The sequence below is a fragment of the Clarias gariepinus genome, chromosome 17 (assembly GCF_024256425.1).
Source record: "Clarias gariepinus isolate MV-2021 ecotype Netherlands chromosome 17, CGAR_prim_01v2, whole genome shotgun sequence".
Classification (NCBI taxonomy): Eukaryota; Metazoa; Chordata; class Actinopteri; order Siluriformes; family Clariidae; genus Clarias; species Clarias gariepinus.
The window spans coordinates 23,587,699-23,613,973 of NC_071116.1; the positions used below are offsets into that span (position 1 = coordinate 23,587,699).

At 37.4% G+C, this 26,275-nt stretch overlaps 1 protein-coding gene and 6 non-coding genes across 9 annotated transcripts; 6 read left to right on the plus strand and 1 right to left on the minus strand.

Annotated features, from left to right (window-relative positions):
* Positions 1–353: 353 nt before the first annotated feature.
* kcnip3b (Kv channel interacting protein 3b, calsenilin) lies at positions 354–18,962 on the minus strand. Of its 3 annotated transcripts, none has more exons than XM_053475851.1 (10): positions 18,909–18,962; positions 14,893–15,055; positions 7,191–7,193; positions 5,035–5,159; positions 4,874–4,943; positions 3,281–3,351; positions 3,004–3,111; positions 2,797–2,901; positions 1,447–1,509; positions 354–1,313 (listed from the first exon to the last, which is right to left on the minus strand). In XM_053475851.1, the coding sequence occupies exons 1-10, from the start codon at positions 18,960–18,962 to the stop codon at positions 1,266–1,268; spliced, it is 810 nt and encodes a 269-aa protein (XP_053331826.1). In that variant the 3' UTR covers positions 354–1,265. The 3 variants fall into 3 exon arrangements, with proteins under 3 accessions (XP_053331826.1, XP_053331825.1, XP_053331824.1); XM_053475850.1 differs by lacking the exon at positions 7,191–7,193 and adding an exon at positions 11,763–11,772 and having other exon boundaries at positions 5,035–5,155; XM_053475849.1 differs by lacking the exon at positions 7,191–7,193.
* A 2,671-nt stretch (positions 18,963–21,633) lies between these two features.
* trnas-uga (transfer RNA serine (anticodon UGA)) lies at positions 21,634–21,715 on the plus strand. Its single transcript has one exon. It is a non-coding gene; the product is annotated as a tRNA-Ser (tRNA).
* A 1,024-nt stretch (positions 21,716–22,739) lies between these two features.
* On the plus strand, positions 22,740–22,821 carry trnas-cga (transfer RNA serine (anticodon CGA)). Its single transcript has one exon. It is a non-coding gene; the product is annotated as a tRNA-Ser (tRNA).
* Positions 22,822–23,221: 400 nt separating this feature from the next.
* trnas-uga (transfer RNA serine (anticodon UGA)) lies at positions 23,222–23,303 on the plus strand. The gene has a single exon. It is a non-coding gene; the product is annotated as a tRNA-Ser (tRNA).
* Positions 23,304–24,327: 1,024 nt separating this feature from the next.
* Positions 24,328–24,409, plus strand: trnas-cga (transfer RNA serine (anticodon CGA)). The gene has a single exon. It is a non-coding gene; the product is annotated as a tRNA-Ser (tRNA).
* Positions 24,410–24,817: 408 nt separating this feature from the next.
* Positions 24,818–24,899, plus strand: trnas-uga (transfer RNA serine (anticodon UGA)). Its single transcript has one exon. It is a non-coding gene; the product is annotated as a tRNA-Ser (tRNA).
* A 1,024-nt stretch (positions 24,900–25,923) lies between these two features.
* On the plus strand, positions 25,924–26,005 carry trnas-cga (transfer RNA serine (anticodon CGA)). Its single transcript has one exon. It is a non-coding gene; the product is annotated as a tRNA-Ser (tRNA).
* The last annotated feature ends 270 nt before the right edge of the window (positions 26,006–26,275 follow it).

A 26,275-nucleotide genomic window follows, 5' to 3' on the forward strand; every position in this document is an offset into this window, starting at 1 on the left:
ATGTCAAAAGCCTTGTAACACTGCATTCACACACACTTGTTAATGTGGCTTGTGCAGAAACTCTTGCACCTAAATTGAATTTACTTTATTGTTTCATTTATGCTCATGTGATTATACTAGAGTTACCACTTGATGGAATCCTAATAGAATTCTGATTAGGCCCACTCACTCATGGAAGAATTCTGACCAATCTCACCCATTCAGGAAGGAATCCTCACCAATTCCACCTGCTCACAAGGGAATTCTGACCAACCCCACTCACTCATAAAGGAATTCTGATCAATCCCACCCACTCATTAAGGAATTCTGACCAATTCCACCTGCTTATGAGGGAATTCTGACCAACCCCACTTGCTTATGAGGGAATTTGGACTAATCACCTCACTCATAAAGGAATTCTGAACAATCCCATATGTTCATGAGGGAATTCCAATCCAACTCACTCATGAACAAGTTATGAGCAATCCTACTCACTCATGAAGGAAGTCTGTCCAATCCCACCTGTTTATCATGAAATTATGATCAACCCCACCCATTAATGTAGAAATTCTGATTGATCCGACCTTCTCATGAATGAATTCTGACCAATCCCATTCACTGATAAAATAAATTCTGACCAAACCCTCCCACTCATGAAGGAATATGGACAAATCCCACCCACTCATTAAAGCATTCTGACTACTCTGATACTCTGAGGCTATTCCCCTCAGTCTGGAGGAGTTTTTTCTAATCTTTCTCCATTTTAAAGGATTTTTACTAATTCTGCCCACTTTCCCGTCTTGAAGGGATACTGACTACTGGCTACTTAAGGAATTCTGATCATCGCTCCTTTTCCTCGGGTTATTCTTTTTCTTTGTAACTGCTAACAATATTTTCTAATAAGCTTAGTTGGGTATCTGTGATGCTAACCAGAACAAAGCTTTATTTACTAAGGACTAGTAGTTTAAATCTTTCTCGTCTCTGTAGCTGTTTATTTTCCCCACAACCAATACTACTGAGGTCACATTTCTGTTAGACACTTGTACAGAAAATTCATCTGTCAGTTTTTGCTAAATGATCACACACTCTTACTCCAGCAGCAGTGTGAGGTTTCAGGTGTTCAGTCAGGAATACTGTTCATACTTGTCTTCAGTGGAATCCGTCAGAGGCTTAAGAATCTTGCATCAGATACATTTTCTACAGTGTATGGAATAGTTGTTTGATAATTATATATAGTCACACTTGTCAGTGATATTTGATTTCTTGTATTGTTTCCATTTAGTGGTTTAAATAACGTTCTCAAAGAGCTGCATGGAAGCCATAATGTTCTGATCCTGATAGAAAAAGACAGAAAATGAAAAATGACGTGAAAAAGAGACAGAAGAAATATAGAGCTGAAATTCTAAAGCAAAATATAATATACTGGTACACATTTAGCAAATTAAGTGCAGTGATGTCCAGCTTTACCTTCTGACATGTCTCGATAAACTCATCAACTGTGACGACTCCATCTCTGTTCCTGTCCATTTTCTGCAAAACATATTTGGAGTTTGACCATCTATTTATCTTTTACCCATTTGATTTTGATGAAGTGAATTCTTAAATGTGTTTTGGGAGACCCTTTTTGTGGCATGACATACCATGAAAATTGTTTAACTGATACTTTATGAGAAATTATTTTAGAGTAAGTCTTATTTGCTGATATCTAATGAGCTCTTGCTAACTGAAACACACACACAAACGATCTTATTTACTTGTTTACTTGATCAGTGGCATCTAATCAATAAAAAGTTTAAAATATGATGGTTAATCAGGAGGGAACCAAGTGAAATCCTAAAGTAAGATTCACAGCGCATCACTTTTTCCACATTTTATGTCACACCCTTATTCTAAAATTAATTTGGGTTATTTTTTTTTCTCAGAAATCTGCACACAACACCCCATAATGAAAACATGAAAAAAGGTTACTTGAGATTTTTGCAAATTTATTAAAAAAAAAAAAAAATTGAGAAAGCACATGTACATCACAGCCTTTGGCATGAAGCACAAAATTTAGGAAATTAATTAATTGGAGTCCACTTGTGGTAAATTCAGTTGATTGGACATGATTTGGAAAGGCACACACCTGTCTTTATAAGGTCCCACAGTTGACAGTTCATGTCAAAGCACAAACCAAGCATGAAGCAAAAGGAATTGTCTGTAGACCTCCGAGACAGGATTGTCTCAAACCACAAATCTGGGGAAGGTTAAAAAAAAATTTCTGCTGCTTTGAAATGAATTTAATCCATTTTAGAATAAGGCTGTGACATAACAAAATGTGGAAAAAGTGATGCGCTGTGAATCCTTTCCGGATGCAATGTATGTACTGATTAATATAAAGTACAGGTGACTTTTTCAGTCATGCAAGAATTTTCATTCATGTATTTTTTATTTGCAAATATGAAATAAATGAGTTTGAGTAGCATCAAGGCCTCTGAATATAACATCAATGTTGCAGCATGGTACGCTTCCATGGGTGCTGTATTACATAAATCCTGTCCCTCATAAAAATAAAAAAAAAGTTGGCAAACTTTGTGTGTTTTTTTCACACATTTGTCCATTTCGTGTATACAGATATCTCCCCAAAATTTAAGTAGTCTTGTTTTGTACTGAAAATAACTGGGCAGGTGAATTTCCAAGATGGCTATTGAGTGGCCAGCCTTTTCAAGGAAGCCTAAACTAAAGCCTAGGACTTTACCAACATTTCCAGAATATTTCATTAATATTTACTAGTGAATGAATGAATGACTGAATAAATGAAAATATGTTTGTACTTACCTGGAAAAATTTCTCCACATGCTCAAATGGTGCATCTGCCCTCACACTGGGATATGTGTATCGGCCCATCATGTCGTAGATGGACTGTATGATGGCCATCATTTCCTAGGGATCACACAAAGTGTTGAATAGGTTAATGCTGCTGTACATTCATTTTTTCTCTTAAATATTTATATTATATGAAGATCTGATGATGATGTTCTACACCTGTTTAGTGATGCATCCATCTTTATTAATGTCGTATAAGTTAAATGCCCAGTGAAGCTTCTCTGTTACTGAACCCCTCAACAATACGGACAGTCCGACTACAAAGTCCTGCCAACAGACACACACACACACACACACACACACACACACACACACACACACACACACTCAGAATTATACAAGAGATGTATTAACCTTTAAAAAATACAAAAATACAAAAAAACTAAGCAATGAGATCCAGAAAGATAGAGAGAGAGATAATGAGTGTGTTTCTTACCTCAAACTGTATTGAACCATTTCGGTCCATATCAAAGGCATTAAACAGAAAATGTGCATAAGTGGTAGCATCTAAAAAGTAGATTGGGAAAAGCACCCAGTTTCAGTCTTTAGGTATTTAATATGATTTATACTGTATTATTTAATTGCGTAATACACATGAAAACTTATGTATACACATGTATATTAATTGCGTAATACACATGAAAACATGTAACTCATGACAACATTATGTATAATTCCAACTGTTATATCATAGTTATTAATCACTATATACAACTATTTATTAACTAAATTGATTGCAAATTATAACTTTAATATTTTCTTAAAGATTTAACATTTATATGATTTTAAATCTATACTTCTGAATGAGACACTTCCTAGTCAGACCAATTTACTAAAAAATTTTTTACAAAGTAAATATACTGTAAACAGCTACGTATTAATTAATAAATGAATTAATTCAAGTAATTGAGTTAAACTAAATACATTTACAATTGGTATGTCTTATATCCTTTAAACAACATAGCGTCACATGCTAGCTTACTAGCATATTATCTAGTTTTAATAACAATTATATTATGAAATGTACTTGACTCCTTGTACTAGCGTATATGGTTTTTGTTTATTTTTCTTTTCACTCTGTGGACAGTCATTTTGGCTTTTCAACGTGCTAGATAATTAACTAGCTAGCTAATCTGCTGTTTAGTTAGTGTGGTCCGATGTAATGTTACTTCAGATGTCGTGTAAAGTAAAATGATTAGTTTCCTTTTTGCCCTGTTTGTAGTTATAAATAGATTATCCAATTTTTTTAATTAACATTTATATTAATGTTCTTACAGCATATAAATGCTTATACTGCAACATTTCAGTTGTGAAAACATTAACAGTCAATTCCTTTATAGGCTAACACTAAACACTGTACACTATATAAACAAAAGTATTTGACCAAACCTGTTAATTATTAAATTCAGGTGTTTTAATCAGGCCACTTGTCCCCAATGAAGGGCAATTTTCATGTTTTACCATACCAAGACATCTTGGACAATGCTATGCTTTCAACTTTGTGGCAACAGTTTGGGGAAGGTCCTTTTCTATTCCACTATGACCCGGGCCCGCATGCACAAAGCAAGGGATCTTGTCTTGTACTGAAAATAACTGGATAGGAGAATTTCCAAGATGGCTACTGAGTGGACAGACCTTTCAAGGTCATGGTTTGATGAGTTTGGTGTGGAAGAACTTCCACAGAGAGCCCTGACCCCAACTCTATCAAGCACCCTTGGGATGAGTTAGGACTTCTAGTCCAACATCAGTATCTGACCTCATAAATGCTCTACAGGCATGAATGGCATGAATTCCCACAGAAACACTCCAAAATCATGTGGAAACCCTTCAAAAAAGAGTGGAAGCTGTTATAACTCCAAAAAATGGACCAACTCTATGTATATGTATATGTATGTGAATACAATGTCATTGCAGGTTTTGCCACATACTTCTGTCCATATAGTGTATGCACACAAACATACATAGGAAAAAAAAGTGAGATGCCAAAGAACAAATTCATAGAACAAGAGAAGGTTATACAGTAGTTTACCTCCTTGAGGGAAGAACTGGGAATAAATAACCTTAAAGGTTTCCTCATCAACTAAACCACTGGGACACTCCTAACCACAAAGAGATCAACAGCCATTTAAAATTAATTTTCTTATTTGTCTTCGATTGCAATTAGAATTATTTCAGTTCATCTACTCTCACATTTTTGAAGCCTCTGTAAAGCGACTGAAGCTCCTTCCTGGTGAATTTTGTTTGAGCTTGGAGTTTCTCCAGACCCTCAGGTTGGTGTCTCACCATAGCCAGCTCCAACTCAGCATCGGCACTCTCTAAAAGACAAATAGACAAAGGAGAGAAGCTGAACGAAAGAATGATGAAGAATAACATCATAGACAATCAACTGTCAAAGTGCCTTATACACCCAGAACTCTAAAAAGAGAATTTTTGATAAGACAGAGGTATTTACTCACCATCTTTTAAAGAGAAAAAGAACAGGAAGAGTCAATGAAATCAGGAAAGTAGCAAAAAGGAAGCAAAAAGAAACAAAGAAGTTAATAAGATTATGGGAAATTTTCTTTGTAAAAACAATTTATCACCATAACCTTTAGTAATATATTATTAAAAAATAATGTAATATCAGGTATGTTCTCCATCTTACTTAACAGCTAGCTTTCTCTCAATTTAATTAAAGCCTGACAAACAAAGTCATGCTAAAATATATTTAGGATTTCATGAAGTGTCAAACTATGTATCAGCCGAACAACTTCTTCTTTCGGCTGCTCCTGTTAGGGGTTGATCAAGTGGACAACTCTTCTCCTTCTGCCTGGCAGCTCCATCTCTAACATTCTCCTCCTGAGAGATCTCCTCATCCCTCCTCTGCACATGTCCAAACCATCCAAACCATCTTAATCTGGCCTCTAAATGGCTTAATCTGGCCTCCCTGCAATGTCCCTCTAATATACTCATTCCTAATCATGTCCATTTTTGTAACTCTCCAAACCGCACAACATTGCTGGTTTTGCCTGTAAAACTTTTCCCTTTCTTGTCCCTTTCCTTTTCCCTTTTTCTTTTAGTATTGCTAATAAAAAATACTTTTTTGGTTTTATTTATCTGTTTTATTTTCTCGCAGGAATATTTGATAGGCGTTTCTCAGACTGCCATACAAACTTTCACATCCTTTAGCTTTTCCAAGAAGTACAACCGTTTAAAGGAAGTTTAAACAATAACAATATAGTGCATGTGGAATATCACAGTATATCACAGCTATAAGTGGTTATTAGCACATATTTGATAAGTAAAGGAGTTTTATAATAGTCAAAGAAATGCCAGTAGAGAGCTTACCCTCCATAGAGAGCGGGTCCCAGAAGCTAAATTGCTTTAAAACCATGAAAAAGAGAAGCACCACCACAGCTACGGCAAAAATCTCCATACCCATTGCGGCGACAGTAGAGTGGTCACTACTACTAATGATGAATTAATCCCAAAATGGATTAGCTCCCAAAAACAAAATGAAAGCAAACTGAAATGGATTTGTGTATTTCACAACAAAACAATAAGTCTTATTTTTATCTGGATTTTCATTTGTCCTTAGTCAAGTGATGATAATCCATACATGGGAATGAAGAAGTTATTTGGAATCCTCAAAAGGAAAAAAAATTAAACAGTTAAACTGTGTACAAGCACCAGCTTGTCACATCTTGTATTATTTTCAGACGTTCTTAATAAGATGTTTTGGAGTAAAGTTAAAATACTATGTTGCAGAAAAACCGTTCTTCCAATCTCCAAATTTAAATCTCCAAAAGATACATTTGACTAACAGTTAAACTGTGTTGAGTGCATGAGGATTTATTGTTCTTCTGTTACAAAGTTCTGTTCGTCATCTGAAAAAGAAAACTCTCAAACTCACGCTTCAAATGTTTTTAAAAAAATCACAAGGGACAAAAAAGCTGTAAAATATTATAAAATCAGTGCAAACAGTTGATTCTGGGCAATAGCTTTGCTGTCCTGTTATCCATTTCAAAATCTTCTTCCATTTCAAGTAAACAGTTGTAAAATAGTGAATAATGCAACAAGTTAGGCGTCAGATTCCTGATCAATGGATGTCATGTGCATAAATATAATCGTAAATTAAATGTTAAAATTGAAAACTGAAATTGAAGTCTTTATCCCAAGTGCATACCAGATATTATTTTGCATTTAAAGGTACAATGACATCTAACATGTCATGCAAAGTGTCTTCAGCATGAGTTTTGTAATTAACAGTCAGTTGACGTAACTAAGATTGTTAAATGTTAATGAAATTGTAAAATAGACTGAGAGATTAAAAAAAAAAAAAGTAATATAAAACCAAAGCCAAAAACCATCTGGCTCAGTATGCAAATAGTGATAAATTTAAATAGAAGGTCAAACCTTAAACCAAAAAATTGAGTTGAGCTTCTGAAACAAACTGAAAACTCACAAATCGCGATCCTCAAATTAGGTACCTCTTATTCCCAAACGGTGATGAAATAGTGGAACTGAGGCTTGAGCCATGAATTGAGCTAAAACAAAACAAAAATCAACAAAAATCACAACAAAAATCACAATATCCTGCAGTTTAAAAATCTGAGCAAAATCCTAAATTTTCAGATCCATACGTGTAAAAATGCCTTTAAAAAACTTCAAAACTTTAAACAGCATGCCAGTATCAGTTTCCATCACTGCAAATAATTTAAAGAGTCTTTACACGCAGCTTGTTCCTCAACCTCTGTGTGAGATTTCATATATACGAGGTTTCGTCCTGAGAGCTGGCTTCCTCTAAGCTGACACTCCCTGACCCGCAATTATGTAAAGCAATAGTAAAAGCTCTCTCTCTCTCTCTCTCTCTCTCTCTCTCTCTCTCTCTCTCTCTCTCTCTAACACACACATTCCATCTGTTGTTCCACACCCTTTTCCATTTTGTCTTTACATTACTCTTCCAGTCTTTAAGTGTATATTCTGGGGAAATCTGACAAGCATTCAAGTCTTCTAGTAAATATTATTACTGTTATAATGTGATGTCTAAAATTCTTGGTCAACCTTGTGGGTTTGGAGGTGGGACTTGCTTAGCACATAAAAGGCTCCTCTGTAATGGTTTATGTCATTGTGGTTCTCCACTAAAATAAAAATATGATAATTAAAAAAAAATTATTTGGTTTAAACATTTCACATTCCGATTAATTATGAGAACTCTGCATCTTTGCAGTGAATCAACTTTGGCCCAATAGGTGATAGTTAGGATCAGGGGTTCATGAACTGCTTCCATGAACTTTTACTCTACCTTCTTATGAACAAAATAGCCTTAAAAAAGATAAGGGTGACATGATGGCTTAGTGGTTATTAGCGTTGCCTCAAACCTCCAGGGTTTGGGGTTAAGAATCTGTGTGTGTGTGTGTGTGTGTGTGTGTGTGTGTGTGTGGTGTGTTTGTGTGTGTGTGGTTGTGTGTGTGGGGTGGGGTTTCCCTCAAAGTCCAAAGACAAGCACTGTAGGCTGATTGGCATTTCCCATAAATTATGAATGTGTATGTGGGCTTGTGCTATGCAATGGGTAAGCACCCCACCCAGTGTGTACCCTGCACCTCACCCAGTGTGAACCCCAAGATTCCTAGGATAGACTTCAGGCCCTCCGTGACCCCACACAGCATAAGTGGTATAGACAATAGGTCGGTGAATGGATTTAAATAATGAACAGCAAAGCACAATAAATGTGAACTGACAAATCCAGCAACCATTTCTGCATTAATAATATTGATAGTACTTCATTAAAAATAACTATTTCGATTTATCCTGGCAACTGAACACCTTCCATAATTTATGCTTTATAAATAGTAATATTATTGCAATGCACTCAATCTCTCACTCATTCTCTAAACCTCTTATCCTGTACAGGGTAGCAGGACGCCTGGAGTAGACGAGGCAGGGTACACCCTGAACAGTACTGGACTGCAGTAATCAATAAATTACTTTTGTTTTTATTCTACAATGCAAAATTTATAGCCCTAATACATAACAAATGAATCATAAATGAACAAGTTTTATTAAGTAATGTAAGAGTAATGTCTAATGGAAAACTTAAATATATTGACATACAATATAATTATCAGTAACGAAAGCAAGGGCTTGGCTGTTTATTCATGCTATAAATATAATACAAAATTATTAAAAGCATTAAAAAAATTAATTATGCAGATATTAATAAAGTCAGATATTGGTGACAAAAAAAGGTCTCGATGAGATTTCAGTGAGCAATTGCGGAGTGCTCTTTCTGAGCTCAGCATGAGAAATGCATGAATGAGAGTGAAATGAGAATAGATTGTGTTCATATGTGATATATTATTTTTCTCCATAAAATCTTTCTATGTATGATTTCATGCAGAAAAAGTAAATCGGAAAAAATAAAATTACCTGGGTTTTCATAGAGAGGGACACATATGGCAAGCTCTCTACTTTAAAGAGCTCTTTAGAAATTTAAAAGAAGCATAATTTGATATTTTGTGCCTCTTTTTTTTGTTCTTCATAAAGTGACAGGAAAAATACATTCATAGTCTCGATTTGGTAACTGGCTAGCTACTGTAAGTAACATGCTAGTCTTTTATTAACCTAGATAGCAAGATGATTTGACAAAGATTTGTTAACGATTCCTGTAAAAAAGCAACTAGTTAGTATTTATTTTTTGACTTGGCTACTGATTCTTTTCAAGCAAAGAGTTTTTACACAAAATACTGACTTTGTATACTTTATTACTCTTTGGTGGTCTTTATAGAAGTTACTTTGATGTATAAATGTTTTCAAAAACATTTTTTCTCATGCAATTTTTTTAATGTGCCCAAGACTTTTGCATGTCTCAATAAACATCAACATTTCTATAACGTATGTAACAAATTTGTGTGCCTAAGATTTTTCATGGTATTGTAATCATATATTACTAACTTGACATGTTACCCATGTGCATGTATAGGTTAACAACATTTTACCTACGCATGGTCGAATAATTTTTACCAGTTGGTTCCAAATGAATTTATACAAATTTTAAACCAGTTGTGATACATGGTCTTTAATTCTTCTCAATACTTTACCATTATTTAAAATTTATACATATCCATCTATCATATATCACATACCCACACCCATTCTGTATGGGAGGAGTGCAAAATGTGGACTACATCGAGATTATTAGGAGCTACATATATATAAACACAGTGCTCAGAATTCACTGGCCCTGTTTGAATTTTTTAATACACTTAAGGAGTTATTTTATCTCCCTAATCGGCACTTATCCAGGTCCCTATCTCCATCTGCTCTGTTCTTATCCTGGGTATTAAGGCAGCTAATGGAGGAAAGATCTCCCTTGAATTTCAAGAGTGTTTTTACTTGCTGTATAACGGATCAGCAGTACATTAGTGTGCTTTAAAGCCCTGTAACATCCTGACTCAGGCTTCATCCACAAGCTTTCACCTTTTACTGTAATTTAGTATCTGGATCATTCTTATTAACATTCTAATATTTACCTATAATGATAATTTTTTTCCTGGAATGCTGACTTTTCTAATGAATAATAAACTAAATAAAATGCATATATGTGGTGTATCGACATATACCACACTTATGTGTTATACTTCGATACACCATATTTATGCGTTTTATCTTAAATAACACATATAAATGTGGTGATTAGAAACACAGCATTCAGAAATTTAAGTCCAAATACAAATTTGGACAGTTAAGGGATGGCCCCAGCATAAGAGGCCGTGAAGAACATATGGGTCGGATACATTATTGCTGTGATGAGAACACCTTTATTATATAGACTGTAATCTATACCGCGTACGAACAGGAATTTTTGCAGCAAATATACAGTAGGGTTCATCCCTATGAAGTATTAAAGTGAAGTTTTAAAAAGCTTTAAAGTGCAATTTTTAAATGGTAATATTAAATGGTATTGCTGTTTTATCCTGACTGGAGTAATGACCTTAATGACTGGGAAGCTAATGAATATAGTACATGTAGGTCAAGAATGGACCATTATACCTTATTTATCAATAATCGCTTTGTATTTTTACCTCAGGTAACCTCAGGTGTATATGTCTATATATCAAAGAAAGATTTTCATATATGTTACACATATAGTCATAAATAATAAAAATATATATTACCAATTTTGATATATGGTGATGTACGCATAGTATGCACAGAGGGTTCAAAATTATGTTACCCATACATGTATGTAGGGGAAAACAATATATATTCCTTACAAATGAGTAAATAAACTTTTAAGTTAAGTTATATTTTGTCAATTACATGTTATATATTTGTCAGATATGTTTATTTAATGTTTATTTAAAAACATTTCTGATTGTCAAACATTAGTATTTCAATATTACAAGAAAATATCTGTAGGCCAGAAAAGAAAGCAACATATTATGTATAAGACCACTTTTACCCAAAAAAAGAAAAAGAGACAAAAAGAGAGTTTCTGGGGTTTGCATGCGTGAAAAATGAATCAGATGTGACAAAGTCATTAGACACACTGGGCTGGTTCTAAAAGATGCTCAATAAATCTAAACAACTCATTTCCTTATAAAACTCGACAAATTGTACTTAAGACTATATTTTAAGCAAAGGGTCATTAAACCAATTGTTGACTTTGTTTTATTAGGTGGTGTTTCCTGCTTTTACAGTATTTTTAATGTAGACATGTCTCTGGTGTTAGTTACTTGCATGTACCTGTGACTTTTGTATAAGTAGAGTTTATTCAGATAGAGCCTTTGAAAAGAGTAGAGCATGGCCATGATTACCTGAGAATGAAATGCAGCCATAGTTCGTTTTTTTTATTTATTTTTATTTTTTTATTGGAAACACTGTTAAAAGCTATCATTTAGGAACCAGGTTGTGTCTAAACATTAACTGAAATTAACACGCAGTCATCTTGATTTAACAGAGAGAGAGAGAGAGAGAGAGAGAGAGATTTAGACTACCAGTGCTGGAGGACTGACAGGAAGTGGCCTAAGATGAGTTTAGCTTACTTTATGATATAGTTGTGACATAAAAGTGCACTTTATCAATCAGGAAGCATTAAATGTTAAAAGTAGTTAATAATTCAGTTTTCATTTGTGCACCGTGAGTATATTGTCCAGCTCAGCACAATAAAGTAAAGCTCTTAAGTAAATGGAGCCAGGCAGCTTTTATGCAGCTGAACATTAGGTCTAAAGACACTATTGTTCATCATTCTTATGTTTGATTTTTGTAACCCTTTTGCTAACCTTGCCTGACAACACCCTCCTGTTAACCCCTTCAACTCCCAAAACCCAAAGGACAAGTTCATACTTAAATTGTCTCTCAAGAATTGACATATATTTTCTGTAATGAATAAATACTTGGAACTGTATCTGATTGTATCCCATAAAAACACCAAATGCCCATCTTTGTAAACATTTGTCTACTTAGAGAGAAAACTCAGTGTTATGCTCATTTCCCACTTTCACAATTTTTGCTATAAATTACTACAGTTTCGAAACGATGGCATGCAGTGGCTTTGACGCAGTCTGACATCATTAGCTATGGAGCTAAATTTATCAGAACTATATAAATGCACAGAAAAGCCAATAATTTACACTTTAAAATCATCGAAGCTGAAGTTGTGGTGTGCTACAAGGTGCTGCCTACTGGGAGACCTGCAATAACTGACAAAGTACTACGGTTGTTGATGGCTTTTCATAGTGTCCTTACCTCAAAATGTATATATAGTGGCATAGTTTCAAGTAATGCTTTCTTTCATTTTTCTACAGGTCACATGTGCTTCAAATATGTTCATGAAATGACAGATTATTATAAAGAGTATTTCTGATCCTTGACCTGACAAGGTGGTGTGTGCAAAGTAGAATTTAATTTCATGAGATTTTGTTACTTAAAAAAAAAGGTAAGAAAAGACATTTTTGAAATTTTTGCCATTAGTTTATTTTAGTTTTTGGTCTTTGATTTATTAAGGAATTAAGTGAGAAGGAAATTTTTACTTTAAGCCTTGGACCCTGCCATGTTCGAGAAGCCAGGCACTTTCTTCAGGGAGGTTTTTACCACTATCTTACATCATGAAACTGTAACAGATCCCTTCAGTGTGAAATCATCTCCAAGATTGATATAAAATTGGATTAAATTGGTATTAAATTGGATCATATAGCAGAGTGTACAGATGCAGCCCTGTCATGTCCCACAGCAGCAGAATGGTGGATCATCTTATTACCATTACAAAGGAATCCATTCTATTGTCTACTGATGGCCTTATTGATGGTTGATGCAGGTTATAAAAATGTAATTAAGCTTCATATAGAGAAGTATTTGTATGCACTGCATTAAAAGAAACTTGCCAAAATGGGACTTGGAGTTCCTGATCCTTAACCCCCACCGAACAATGACAGGCTCCTGCCTTTCTACATTGTTGTAAATGATGCCTCGTCACGACGTGGTGGGGAATGCATTGGGAATATAAACCAGCTGGAGTAAGCGTCATGGCAGCTGAAAGACACATTAATGCATCATGCTACACAGCTTATTGGCCAGTAGATGGCACAATTCTCTTAAAGGGAACCTATTACACAAAGTTCACTTTTAAGATGTTCTTTTAGATGTTCCGTTTAGAGTCTCCATTATGTGTGTACACACACAAAAAAGTGGGAAAAAAACATTCCCAGCTTTTTGTCCTTTTTTTATGGGTAAGTCGTTTAGATTTTTCCATTATTGTGACATCATATAAGAAGATACTCTCCCTTGGCTTACTCAGCCCTTCTTACTGTTCTCTGTCAGGTTCAGGGTCAGTAGCTCATTTCCATGGACATTAAATTGACGCAGACGGAGTGTGAAGTATGAAAAAAATGCATTATCTGAGAGGTATTTCAGGTGGAGCATTAACAGACGCTCTGTGGCATTTTTGAGAACAAAGTTAACTTGTTAAAGAAACAATAATATATGGGACCTTTAGAGGTGTACTGAGCAATTTTAACTAATGTTTTCTTTTGTTTGAAATTGATATCCACAATACCCACCCCATTTTTATATTAATGCTTTTATTCAATTTAACATTATTGATTTGACAGACAAGTGAACTCTCTGGGCCAAGCAAGCAGTGCACATAGACAAAAGGTGCAGCAAAAGATGGACTTATACTTAGATGCAGCTTCGGCCACTAGATAGTATGTCAATGATGATGTCATATTGGTCCTGGCAATTTGCAATTTGCTGTAGCTCTTATAGGACTTGTAAGAGAATGTAAGAGAATGTAAGAGTTGTGTGCAGCTTGTGTGCACAATCCAAACCAGATTTCAGAGAATGACCTTTCAAAGGAAAGACTTTTGCTATAACATATACACTATAACATTATTTGTAACTAGTTACCTGTCATAGTCAGACTATTAATACCTGAATATTATACTAGTTAGCTGTAAAAGCTGAGACTTTAGAAAGAAACCATATAACGTACCATATAAAGTAAATTAACCGTAATCAGGTATTCTGATCCGAAGCACAAGAACAGGTTGGATGTTGACAGAAAAAGTCATTTCATGTATATTTAAAGTGTAGTAACTTGTTTATATGGAAGGGTACATTTTTGGTTGAGAAATTTGAGTGTATTCATTTAAAGGCCAGTCTGGACTGGACCAATATGATTGACTCGTTCACATATCGCAGGGTCAAAGGCAAAGCAGCTAATTTAGCATCTTATATATTATATCTATGGTCATGTAGACAAGTCCTCCTCAACTGTAGGAGACTATGTCAGTACTCAAAGCAAAAGCATGTTTGACTGACTGGTCATTAGTAGCTGTTTAATAACTCTAAAACAAGGACATTCTTAAATATAATTAGAACATATGTAAACAAGTATGTGAGCTAAAATCATTCATGCTCACAGCTCAAATATGTCATGTCTCATGTTTGCAGCTTAAATGTATGTAATTAATTCTTAATTAAATATGCTTGAATGCTGAAACACATCATCTGCATGTGATTTATTTTAAACTAATGATGTTAAAAGCGCCTTGCGTTTGTGCATACCAGTGATCTGTGCTGTTGTGCTGTTTATGATCCACTTTACCAGGCAGCACTGCATAAAGGTATGACATGAGGGGCGAAGTTTGGTGATCTTCTCTCCATCATCTATCTCCTGCTTACCAGCATCAGAGAGCAAAGCTCCACCAACTTGCTTCTGACCTTCAGCCTGGAGAGAAGGACAAATACATAGAGGCAGATAGAGAAAGAAATGTATGAGGAAATAGAGGGAAAGACAAGCAGAAGTATGTTTGTGTGAGAGAGAGGAAGAAAGAGAGAGAGAGATAGAGTAAATGATTGAGGCAGGGAGTGAGACATGATGCATTAATAAGACTTTCATTGGGTTGAACAATGAGATTCTGTGGTGGCCAGTTCATACGTGAAAATAGTTCCTTATACTCAAAGAACCACTCTTTCACCATTTAGGTATGTTGAATATTGGCAATGTCATCCTGAAATATGTCTGTGCCATCAGGGAGGAAAAAACTCCATAGATGTGATTTCCTGGTCGTTACTGAGTCTAGACCTGACCAACCAAAGCAACAACAGATCATCATCACAGTGGACACTATGCATGATGGGTGCATTGCTTCATGTGCTTTCCTTCTTACTCTCACGCACCCACCGCTCTGGAATAGGGTCAATCAGAACTCATCAGACCACATGAACCCTTTCCATTGCTCCAACTTTTACCCTTATGCTCCCTACCAAAATAAAGCTGGTTAGTCTTACTAACAAGTGGTTTTCTTGGCTACACTGCTGTTTAGTCACAATCCTGTGAGCTATCATCACACTGTGCATGTGAAAGTGTTCTATATTTTTACTAGCTGTGATTTCTACTGAATTTTATCATGCGGCTTCACCAAGTGTTTAAGTGATCACTGATCAAGGTCATTCATGATTTTCCCCCAACATTGCTTTCATGAAGTTGATGGTTCAGCACTGTCCCAATTCCATTAATTTCAACAGTCTCCTTAGTTGTTGTTTTTTTGCTTGATGAATGCCAAAAATTTGACCCTTCTGGAACAGAGCAACATCTGTTTCATGACAAATATGGTTGTTTATAAAATGATAATTTACTGACTATCAGTTAGGGGTAAAAGGAACATATTGATCACCACGGTAATTATCCTATCAAAGGCTTTTAAGTATTTGCTTATTTAAAAATGTGTAAGAGATTTTTTTTAGCCAGGTATCCTTTCCAGCTCTGGTACAGCTGTGCTGTGATGTGGTGTTCAATGGTGATGACCAAGAGATTAAAATGTGAGTTTCGAAATTCAGTCTAGTTTTTTCAGCACAGCATCAACCCACAAACAACAAATATATTATAGATTTATATGCAGCATAAAAGGTTAGCCGATGCATTAGGTTGAAAGCCCTCGGCTACCAAGCGGTTAAGGTGTTGGGCTTGAAATCCAATGGGGCAGGTTCAAACCCTGCTCACAGCGTCTGTTTAACATCCCACAGACAGGAATTTGCACGCTTAACCAAAGAAAATGGTTTCACCTACAGCCTCCTCCCTATCGACGAATAAGACCTGATTTATGCTTCTACGTAAACTGTATGCTATGCAAGTGTCCAACAGCATTGTGAGCATTTATACTGGTTTCACTCTGCAGTTACACTGGCAAATCACTAGTTGGCAGTTAGATTTCCATGCAACTCTCTGATGAGGTTTTTCGATGCACTACAACAGTGGTGAATGAAATTGTGCAGATTTTATTGGGGTTGGAGCTAATAAGTTGAACAACTGTTACTTTTACTGAAATTACTACAATAAATTCTCTCTTTTACAATACAGAAAAGAGAGAAGACATTGGAGTATATAGTCAATACTATACTACCAGGTCAACCTATCACAGTGGTTGCAGTCTGTGTTGCCGTGATGTAGTTAAATTTCTGGGAAGACACACATCAGGATACGGTGTAGGCTATGGTGTAGTGTGTGTGGCCATGAAGTACCTATGTGAGATCTATAGTGATATGGAAAATGATGATACTAGATGTTACTGATCAATAAAAAAGCCCAATAATATCGAACATTTACAAACAACTTTTAATTATTACACATGTAGAACATTTGCTTATTTGCTTAACGTTATGAAACTAACAGATTAAAATGAACATGCAAACAAAATTGAGCTCAGGGGCATCCTCTTTCCACTGATCATCTTCAAGATGTTTCTAGAATTTGATTGTAGTCTCCCTGTGGGAAATTCTGTTGATTGGACATGATTTGAAAAGGCACACATCAGTCTATATAAGGTCCTACAGTTAACAGTGCAAGTCAGAGCACAAACCTGGCCAAAGTGAGCGACTGGGAGAGAACAACCATTTCTGCAGCACTTCACCAATCAGGCCTGCATGGTAGAGTAGCCAGATGAAACGTTTTTTTTTTTTTTTTTTGTTAAAGTACCGTTGGCACCAATTACAGTCTCAAGTCTTTATGGGTATGATGCAACAAGTTGTTGTTTTTTTTTTCTTTTGGAAGGTTCCAGACATGACATGAACTGTTAACTGTGGAACCTTATATAGAAAGGTGTGTGTCTTTTGAAATCATGTCCAATCAACTCAATTAACCACAGGTGGACTCCAATTGAGTTGTTATTATGTGGTATTGTTTTTGTAAAATTCAAAAGATAATAATGAATTTCATCCATTTTAAAATAAGTCTGTAACATAGCAAAATGTGGAAGAAATAAAGCGCTGCAAATACTTTCGGATACACTGTAAGAGAGAAAGAAAGAACACTTTGTACACTTTTATGGTTTATTATATGGACACACAAATTCTCATTTTTAACACAATTTGAGATTGTGAGGAAGTGTTTGCTGTGTGCCCTTGACTCTTTGCTCTTCCTATATCAGCTTCTATCACTCTATCTCTGTCTCCATCTTACTGTTTGTCTCTCTGGCTCTTTTCCCGGAGCACAATCTTTTAAAAAGAGTGGCAGAGAGATCAGAGTGACAGTTAAATCAGTCTACATGCGGTATAGGTCACTTTCTACAGAAAGGAAAAAGGTGTGTGGATAGTGTTCCAGTTAACCTTCCATCCATTTCCTGTGCCCCTTATCCAGTGTAGGGGTGCGGGAGCCTCAAGCCTATCCCTCAAGGGCACAGAGTGAGGGAGACCCTGGATAGAGTGTCTTATAGAAAAGATTCTCAGTTACAGCCTAATAATCATCAATGATTTACCTTCATACTTCATTTTAATGAACAAGGAATCTCTTCTGGGAATGTTCGGCTCATATCTGTTTCTAAAAAGCTAAAGGTTGCCTGTAAAATTGTACAGTTACAAGGATGCAGGTAGAAAGGAAAATAGAAACAAAAATTGTAAGAAAAATCTGAAAAACAAACTCCAGACAAAAGCTCAGTTATGTATTACTATGGTCGGAAAGCTTTTACAATTATATGGTTAATTATAGGTAATTATAACTTGCTTTTACTCAGAGGACAAATAATACTAAAAAGTTTTGTCACAATTACTGATTTCCCTCAGAGGAGAGAGGAGGTGTTCAATGTGAGCCCTTGGCTCTTTGTCCTCTTTATATCAGCATCTCTCTATCTTCATCTCCATCTTAGTTTTTGTGACAAAATCTTTTAAAAAAGAGTGACAGAGATGTCAGGGTGACTTTACCTTTGGCACAAGATACTTCAAATGAACATACTACCTGGCAGTTGAACCAGGTCCACATTCAGTTTAGTTCACTTTGTAGATACACAATTATTTATCTATAACTATGCATGTATTATGCATTTATTACACACACACACACACACACACACACACACACACACACACACACACACACACACACACATATTTATATATATATAGTATGCTCAATGCACTTTAAAATTAAAAATGAATGCATAATACAGCACAGGGATAGATACAGTCTAAAATAAAAATATATATAATTGATATTTTTTTTTAAAAATAATTTCATGACAGGTACAGACATGTTATTTTTATGTCAAGGTTAATTTAGTGTATATGAAATATATATTTATATAGCTTACTTGAATGTTGTGCAGCTGTCTTTTTTCTTGCCTTCCTTTCTCCATTTTCTCCATTTCAGTTGTTCACCAGATGTTGCATTACCGTCCTGGAGTGCTATGCTGTTGAAGTGCAAGTGAAAGTGACAGTGACCATCTGTGTGTGTGTGTGTGTGTGTGAAGGAGAGAGGGAGAGGTTTCCATAATGAGACAAAACAAAGGCATAAATGACAGAAAAGTTAAAAGGGAGACAAGAAGAGACAGCAAGAGAGAGTAAAAGAGGGCAATATTTAAAGGGGGTCTGAAATTCATAATCAGAATCAGAAAGAGCTTTATTACCAAGTACATTTGCACAAACAAGGAATTTGTTTTAGTGACAGAAGCTTCCAGAAACAAAGAACAATTCTTTTTACAGAAAATAAAGTAAAAATGATTATTTTTATTGTAAAATTTTAAATAAACAAAAGTTATGCAAACAATTTATATGTTGTCAAATAACACTAATAAACTATTAAAATACAAAAAAAACATCTATTGCAAATAATATTATTAAAAATAAAACTTTTCTTAGATTCTTTCATTTTATATTTTAGCGAATCAAGCAATTGAGAAAAATGAGAACACATGATTATTGCCCATCAATAACAGTTTACAAATGATAGAACACTTTTCTTTTTTTAAAGTTTTAACAGACCACAATAAGTCCAAAAGTCGAAAAGTGTACAAACTGAAAGTACCTTCCATTAATATACACAGTAAGTAAATAAGTGTCTCCTCACAGAAATCATTACCATGTAACTGATTACAAATTTAACTCCACGTTCATGTGCCACATCTGCCATACAGGAGTCTAAAATGAAGTTATTAACATAAACCTGTGATTTGAACCATTCCACAGATGGTCAGAGCTGCAGTGAAAGAACATTAATCAACACCTTTAGACAAATCATATTATAATAATTTTCAGCATAAACTACAGAATAAAAATTGTCATTAAATGTAAATTAATTATTATATTTCTATGCAGTAAGCATGTCCTAAAATCAGTTATATGATACAACATGACACGAATCACAATATTATCACCATGTTTCATTTAGGAATAGTGTAGATTTTAACACTTTTCTATAGAAACAAAAATGTGCATAACTATTATTCCATACCTAATGACAGAAAAAGATTATGGTCTAATCTTCAACTTTAATCACTGACTGTCATTACCAGTCTAGGGCATTTTTCAACAAAACTTTCTCAATCAATCAGTTTTAAATGGCAGTCAGATCAATAGCCTCTTCAGAGGACCGTGCTGTCCCACGTCTAGTGTTACCAAGCTAGCAAAAAACAGTACGAGAAGATATTTAAAACCTCTGAGCTGCCCTAAATTTAGGCGTGAAATGCAGCAGGATACAATTATGAGGAAACCAAAATGTGGTGAGGATACAGTTCTAGGTCACCTTAAATAATTAAATGTATAAAAAAAATCGGTTTTGTGTCCTTGCGTTCAGTTATGATAGGCAAAAGAGTAAGAGGAATAGCAGAAAGACATAGATATAAGCCAGGTGGATCAACGGATTGTCCTAAAATATAAATAATAAAAGACTAACCTTACTTCAAATAAACAATCACAGTGGCTGTGATGGCCGAGTGGTAATGGCATTGGACTTGAAATCAAAATGTAGCAGTGGACCAAAAGGACATGAGCAAGAGACAGGTGTCAAGCACGATAAGGAACTTCTGCAATCCAGCAGGGTGTTAGTGCCCTAGGATGAAAACTAGAAACTTTCACTTATTTTCGATCCTGTACTTAGATGCCTTAACATATGAAGCGAGGTTTTAGCGTATGTCTAGGAAAACACAATTCTGTCTCACAGCTAGCTCAAAAGTTAAAGCTTGTACCCTGGAGCAGTTCTACAATGGCCTACCTCTATCTCATTCCATACTCAAGACCACCTTCAGGCGTGAGCTCCAGTCCACCTATTTTCCAGTGCACTATGGAGGGTGTGATGGGACTGCATCCACTGCCAACAAAAGTCAAAGCAGCTGAGCTTAAATCCTACTCAAGACTGTCGTACGTTTACAATAGGATGTGGATCCGTCAATGCGCCTACTCTCTGAGGACATGAGCAGGAAACAGCTTTCAAGCACGCTAAGGAACTTCTGCAATCCAGCAGGGTGTTAGTGCCCTAGGATGAAAACTAGAAACTGAACCTGTATTGTGATGCCTCAACATACGGTGGTGGAGCAGGACTAGCTCGTCGCGTTCCAGGGCTAGGAGAGCAAACGACAGGGTTTTCATCACGCATGATTTCATCTGCAGAGCCGAACTCTTTTCAGTCCAAGGCAAATTAGTGGTGGAAACCTCCGAGTACAGCAGAAGCAAAAAATTTAAACCAAGTTCATACCACGGTTAATAAAGCACATCACTGGGCCAGGTTCCCACAGTGTTTGCTAGGAAAAAATTTCTCATTGTCAAACAACACCTGGATCATGCTTTCAGCAGTCATAATGGGGATCTGCCAGAACCGATACCAGCCTTCATACATACAGTCTTGTGTAGAACTTATCATGGAAGGGTGCCTGATGGCTTAACCAGTAAGGAGCTGTGATGATCTCAAGGACATAGAAGCCCAACAGAGCACATGAAGATCTTCACAAAGTAAAGAAGAATTTTGAGCAGAATGTTAGAAAGAGTTTTTCTTTTACAAGTTTGGTGGTTCGACAACATTTAGGTACGCCGCGTCCCACCAGAGCTGTGATGGCCGAGAGGTTAAGGCGTTGGACTTGAAATCCAATGGGGTTTCCCTGCGCAGGTTCGAACCCTGCTCGCAGCGAACAGGGAAATTTTGACATTCTACCTGTGCATTCAAGTTGCTACCTGCGAAACAACACCCTGTTCCAAAAATACAAGATAGAATAGAAGGTTTATCTAGATGGCAGAAAGACATCAAGTTAGACTTAAGCCAGGTCTATCTACTGACTGGACTAAATGAGGAATCTTGAGAAAGTTCATGACAGCAAAAATTCTTGTAGGGGACTCTTCCCATATTCAAGACCATCTTCAGGCGTGAGCTCCAGTCCACCTATTTTCCAGTGCACTATGGAGGGTGTGATGGGACTGCATCTAGTGCCAACAAAAGTCAAAGCAGCTGAGCTTAAATCCTACTCAAGACTGTCGTACGTTTACAATAGGATGTGGATCCGTCAATGCGCCTACTCTCTGAGGACATGAGCAGGAAACAGCTTTCAAGCACGCTAAGGAACTTCTGCAATCCAGCAGGGTGTTAGTGCCCTAGGATGAAAACTAGAAACTGAACCTGTATTGTGATGCCTCAACATACGGTGGTGGAGCAGGACTAGCTCGTCGCGTTCCAGGGCTAGGAGAGCAAACGACAGGGTTTTCATCACGCATGATTTCATCTGCAGAGCCGAACTCTTTTCAGTCCAAGGCAAATTAGTGGTGGGAACCTCCGAGTACAGCAGAAGCAAAAAATTTAAACCAAGTTCATACCACGGTTAATAAAGCACATCACTGGGCCAGGTTCCCACAGTGTTTGCTAGGAAAAAATTTCTCATTGTCAAACAACACCTGGATCATGCTTTCAGCAGTCATAATGGGGATCTGCCAGAACCGATACCAGCCTTCATACATACAGTCTTGTGTAGAACTTATCATGGAAGGGTGCCTGATGGCTTAACCAGTAAGGAGCTGTGATGATCTCAAGGACATAGAAGCCCAACAGAGCACATAAAGATCTTCACAAAGTAAAGAAGAATTTTGAGCAGAATGTTAGAAAGAGTTTTTCTTTCACAAGTTTGGTGGTTCGACAACATTTAGGTACGCCGCGTCCCACCAGAGCTGTGATGGCCGAGAGGTTAAGGCGTTGGACTCGAAATCCAATGGGGTTTCCCCGCGCAGGTTCGAACCCTGCTCGCAGCGAGGTTTTACCGTATGTCTAGATAAACACCATTCTCTCTCACAGCCAGCTCAACAGTTACCGCTTGTACCCTGGAGCAGTTCTACAAAGGCCTACCTCTACAGAGCTGGACCTCAGCAGTAACATGGGTAAAGATCCAGCATAAACCCACGAACTGCTCTACATTCAGGGCTGAAACCCTTCTAGCGAAGCAGAGGACGTTACAAGGGAGGAGACAGAGCGTTGCTTAGAAAATACCACAAGACCTCTCGCAATAAACAATCCAAGTATGTACAGTAGATGGTTAAAAAAAACAGCCTGCAGAAACCCAATCAGCCATAGAGTAAATAGTAGACAGTAATTAATGCATTCTATTAAATATGAAGCGGGAAAACAGTTCATATGAACACCACACCCCAGGTGGCTGCGATGGCCGAGTGGTTAAGGCGTTGGGCTTGAAATCCAATGGGGTTTCCCCGCGCAGGCTCGAACCCTGCTCGCAGCGAACAGGGAAATTTTGACATTCTACCTGTGCATTCAAGTTGCTACCTGCGAAACAACACCCTGTTCCAAAAATACAAAATAGAATAGAAGGTTTATCTAGATGGCAGAAAGACATCAAGTTAGACTTAAGCCAGGTCTATCTACTGACTGGACTAAATGAGGAATCTTGAGAAAGTTCATGACAGCAAAAATACTTGTAGGGGACTCTTCCCATATTCAAGACCATCTTCAGGCGTGAGCTCCAGTCCACCTATTTTCCAGTGCACTATGGAGGGTGTGATGGGACTGCATCCAGTGCCAACAAAAGTCAAAGCAGCTGAGCTTAAATCCTACTCAAGACTGTCGTACGTTTACAATAGGATGTGGATCCGTCAATGCGCCTACTCTCTGAGGACATGAGCAGGAAACAGCTTTCAAGCACGCTAAGGAACTTCTGCAATCCAGCAGGGTGTTAGTGCCCTAGGATGAAAACTAGAAACTGATCCTGTACTGTGATGCCTCAACATACGGTGGTGGAGCAGGACTAGCTCGTCGCGTTCCAGAGCTAGGAGAGCAAACGACAGGGTTTTCATCACGCATGATTTCATCTGCAGAGCCGAACTCTTTTCAGTCCAAGGCAAATTAGTGGTGGGAACCACAGAGTACAGCAGAAGCAAAAAATTTAAACCAAGTTCATACCACGGTTAATAAAGCACATCACTGGGCCAGGTTCCCACAGTGTTTGCTAGGAAAAAATTTCTCATTGTCAAACAACACCTGGATCATGCTTTCAGCAGTCATAACGGGGATCTGCCAGAACCGATACCAGCCTTCATACATACAGTCTTGTGTAGAACTTATCATGGAAGGGTGCCTGATGGCTTAACCAGTAAGGAGCTGTGATGATCTCAAGGACATAGAAGCCCAACAGAGCACATGAAGATCTTCACAAAGTAAAGAAGAATTTTGAGCAGAATGTTAGAAAGAGTTTTTCTTTTACAAGTTTGGTGGTTCGACAACATTTAGGTACGCCGCGTCCCACCGGAGCTGTGATGGCCGAGAGGTTAAGGCGTTGGACTCGAAATCCAATGGGGTTTCCCCGCGCAGGTTCGAACCCTGCTCGCAGCGAGGTTTTACTGTATGTCTAGATAAACACCATTCTCTCTCACAGCCAGCTCAACAGTTACCGCTTGTACCCTGGAGCAGTTCTACAAAGGCCTACCTCTACAGAGCTGGACCTCAGCAGTAACCTGGGTAAAGATCCAGCATAAACCCACGAACTGCTCTACATTCAGGGCTGAAACCCTTCTAGCGAAGCAGAGGACGTTACAAGGGAGGAGACAGATCGTTGCTTAGAAAATACCACAAGACCTCTCGCAATAAACAATCCAAGTATGTACAGTAGATGGTTAAAAAAAACAGCCTGCAGAAACCCAATCAGCCATAAATTAAATGAGTGAATAGTAGACGATAATTAATGCATTCTATTGAATATGGAGCGGGAAAACAGTTCATATGAATATCACACCCCAGGTGGCTGCGATGGCCGAGTGGTTAAGGCGTTGGACTTGAAATCCAATGGGGTTTCCCCGCGCAGGTTCGAACCCTGCTCGCAGCGAACAGGGAAATTTTGACATTCTACCTGTGCATTCAAGTTGCTACCTGCGAAACAACACCCTGTTCCAAAAATACAAGATAGAATAGAAGGTTTATCTAGATGGCAGAAAGACATCAAGTTAGACTTAAGCCAGGTCTATCTACTGACTGGACTAAATGAGGAATCTTGAGAAAGTTCATGACAGCAAAAATTCTTGTAGGGGACTCTTCCCATATTCAAGACCATCTTCAGGCGTGAGCTCCAGTCCACCTATTTTCCAGTGCACTATGGAGGGTGTGATGGGACTGCATCCAGTGCCAACAAAAGTCAAAGCATCTGAGCTTAAATCCTACTCAAGACTGTCGTACGTTTACAATAGGATTTGGATCCGTCAATGCGCCTACTCTCTGAGGACATGAGCAGGAAACAGCTTTCAAGCACGCTAAGGAACTTCTGCAATCCAGCAGGGTGTTAGTGCCCTAGGATGAAAACTAGAAACTGATCCTGTATTGTGATGCCTCAACATACGGTGGTGGAGCAGGACCAGCTCGTCGCGTTCCAGGGCTAGGAGAGCAAACGACAGGGTTTTCATCACGCATGATTTCATCTGCAGAGCCGAACTCTTTTCAGTCCAAGGCAAATTAGTGGTGGGAACCTCCGAGTACAGCAGAAGCAAAAAATTTAAACCAAGTTCATACCACGGTTAATAAAGCACATCACTGGGCCAGGTTCCCACAGTGTTTGCTAGGAAAAAATTTCTCATTGTCAAACAACACCTGGATCATGCTTTCAGCAGTCATAATGGGGATCTGCCAGAACCGATACCAGCCTTCATACATACAGTCTTGTGTAGAACTTATCATGGAAGGGTGCCTGATGGCTTAACCAGTAAGGAGCTGTGATGATCTCAAGGACATAGAAGCCCAACAGAGCACATGAAGATCTTCACAAAGTTAAGAAGAATTTTGAGCAGAATGTTAGAAAGAGTTTTTCTTTTACAAGTTTGGTGGTTCGACAACATTTAGGTACGCCGCGTCCTACCGGAGCTGTGATGGCCGAGAGGTTAAGGCGTTGGACTCGAAATCCAATGAGGTTTCCCCGCGCAGGATCGAACCCTGCTCGCAGCGAGGTTTTTAACGTATGTCTAGATAAACACCATTCTCTCTCACAGCCAGCTCAACAGTTACCGCTTGTACCCTGGAGCAGTTCTACAAAGGCCTACCTCTACAGAGCTGGACCTCAGCAGTAACCTGGGTAAAGATCCAGCATAAACCCACGAACTGCTCTACATTCAGGGCTGAAACCCTTCTAGCGAAGCAGAGGACGTTACAAGGGAGGAGACAGATCGTTGCTTAGAAAATACCACAAGACCTCTCGCAATAAACAATCCAAGTATG

Bases quoted from the DNA above. Each gene is read 5' to 3' on its own strand.
- kcnip3b (XM_053475850.1), bottom strand. From the start codon at position 18,962: ATGGAGAAAATGGAGAAAGGAAGGCAAGAAAAAAGACAGCTGCACAAC. The intron at 3,352-4,873 runs GTAAACTACTGT...TCTACTTTTTAG, and splicing joins CCAGTTCTTCCCTCAAGGAG to ATGCTACCACTTATGCACAT. The intron at 1,510-2,796 runs GTAAGTACAAAC...TATGTTTTGCAG, and splicing joins ATGTGGAGAAATTTTTCCAG to AAAATGGACAGGAACAGAGA.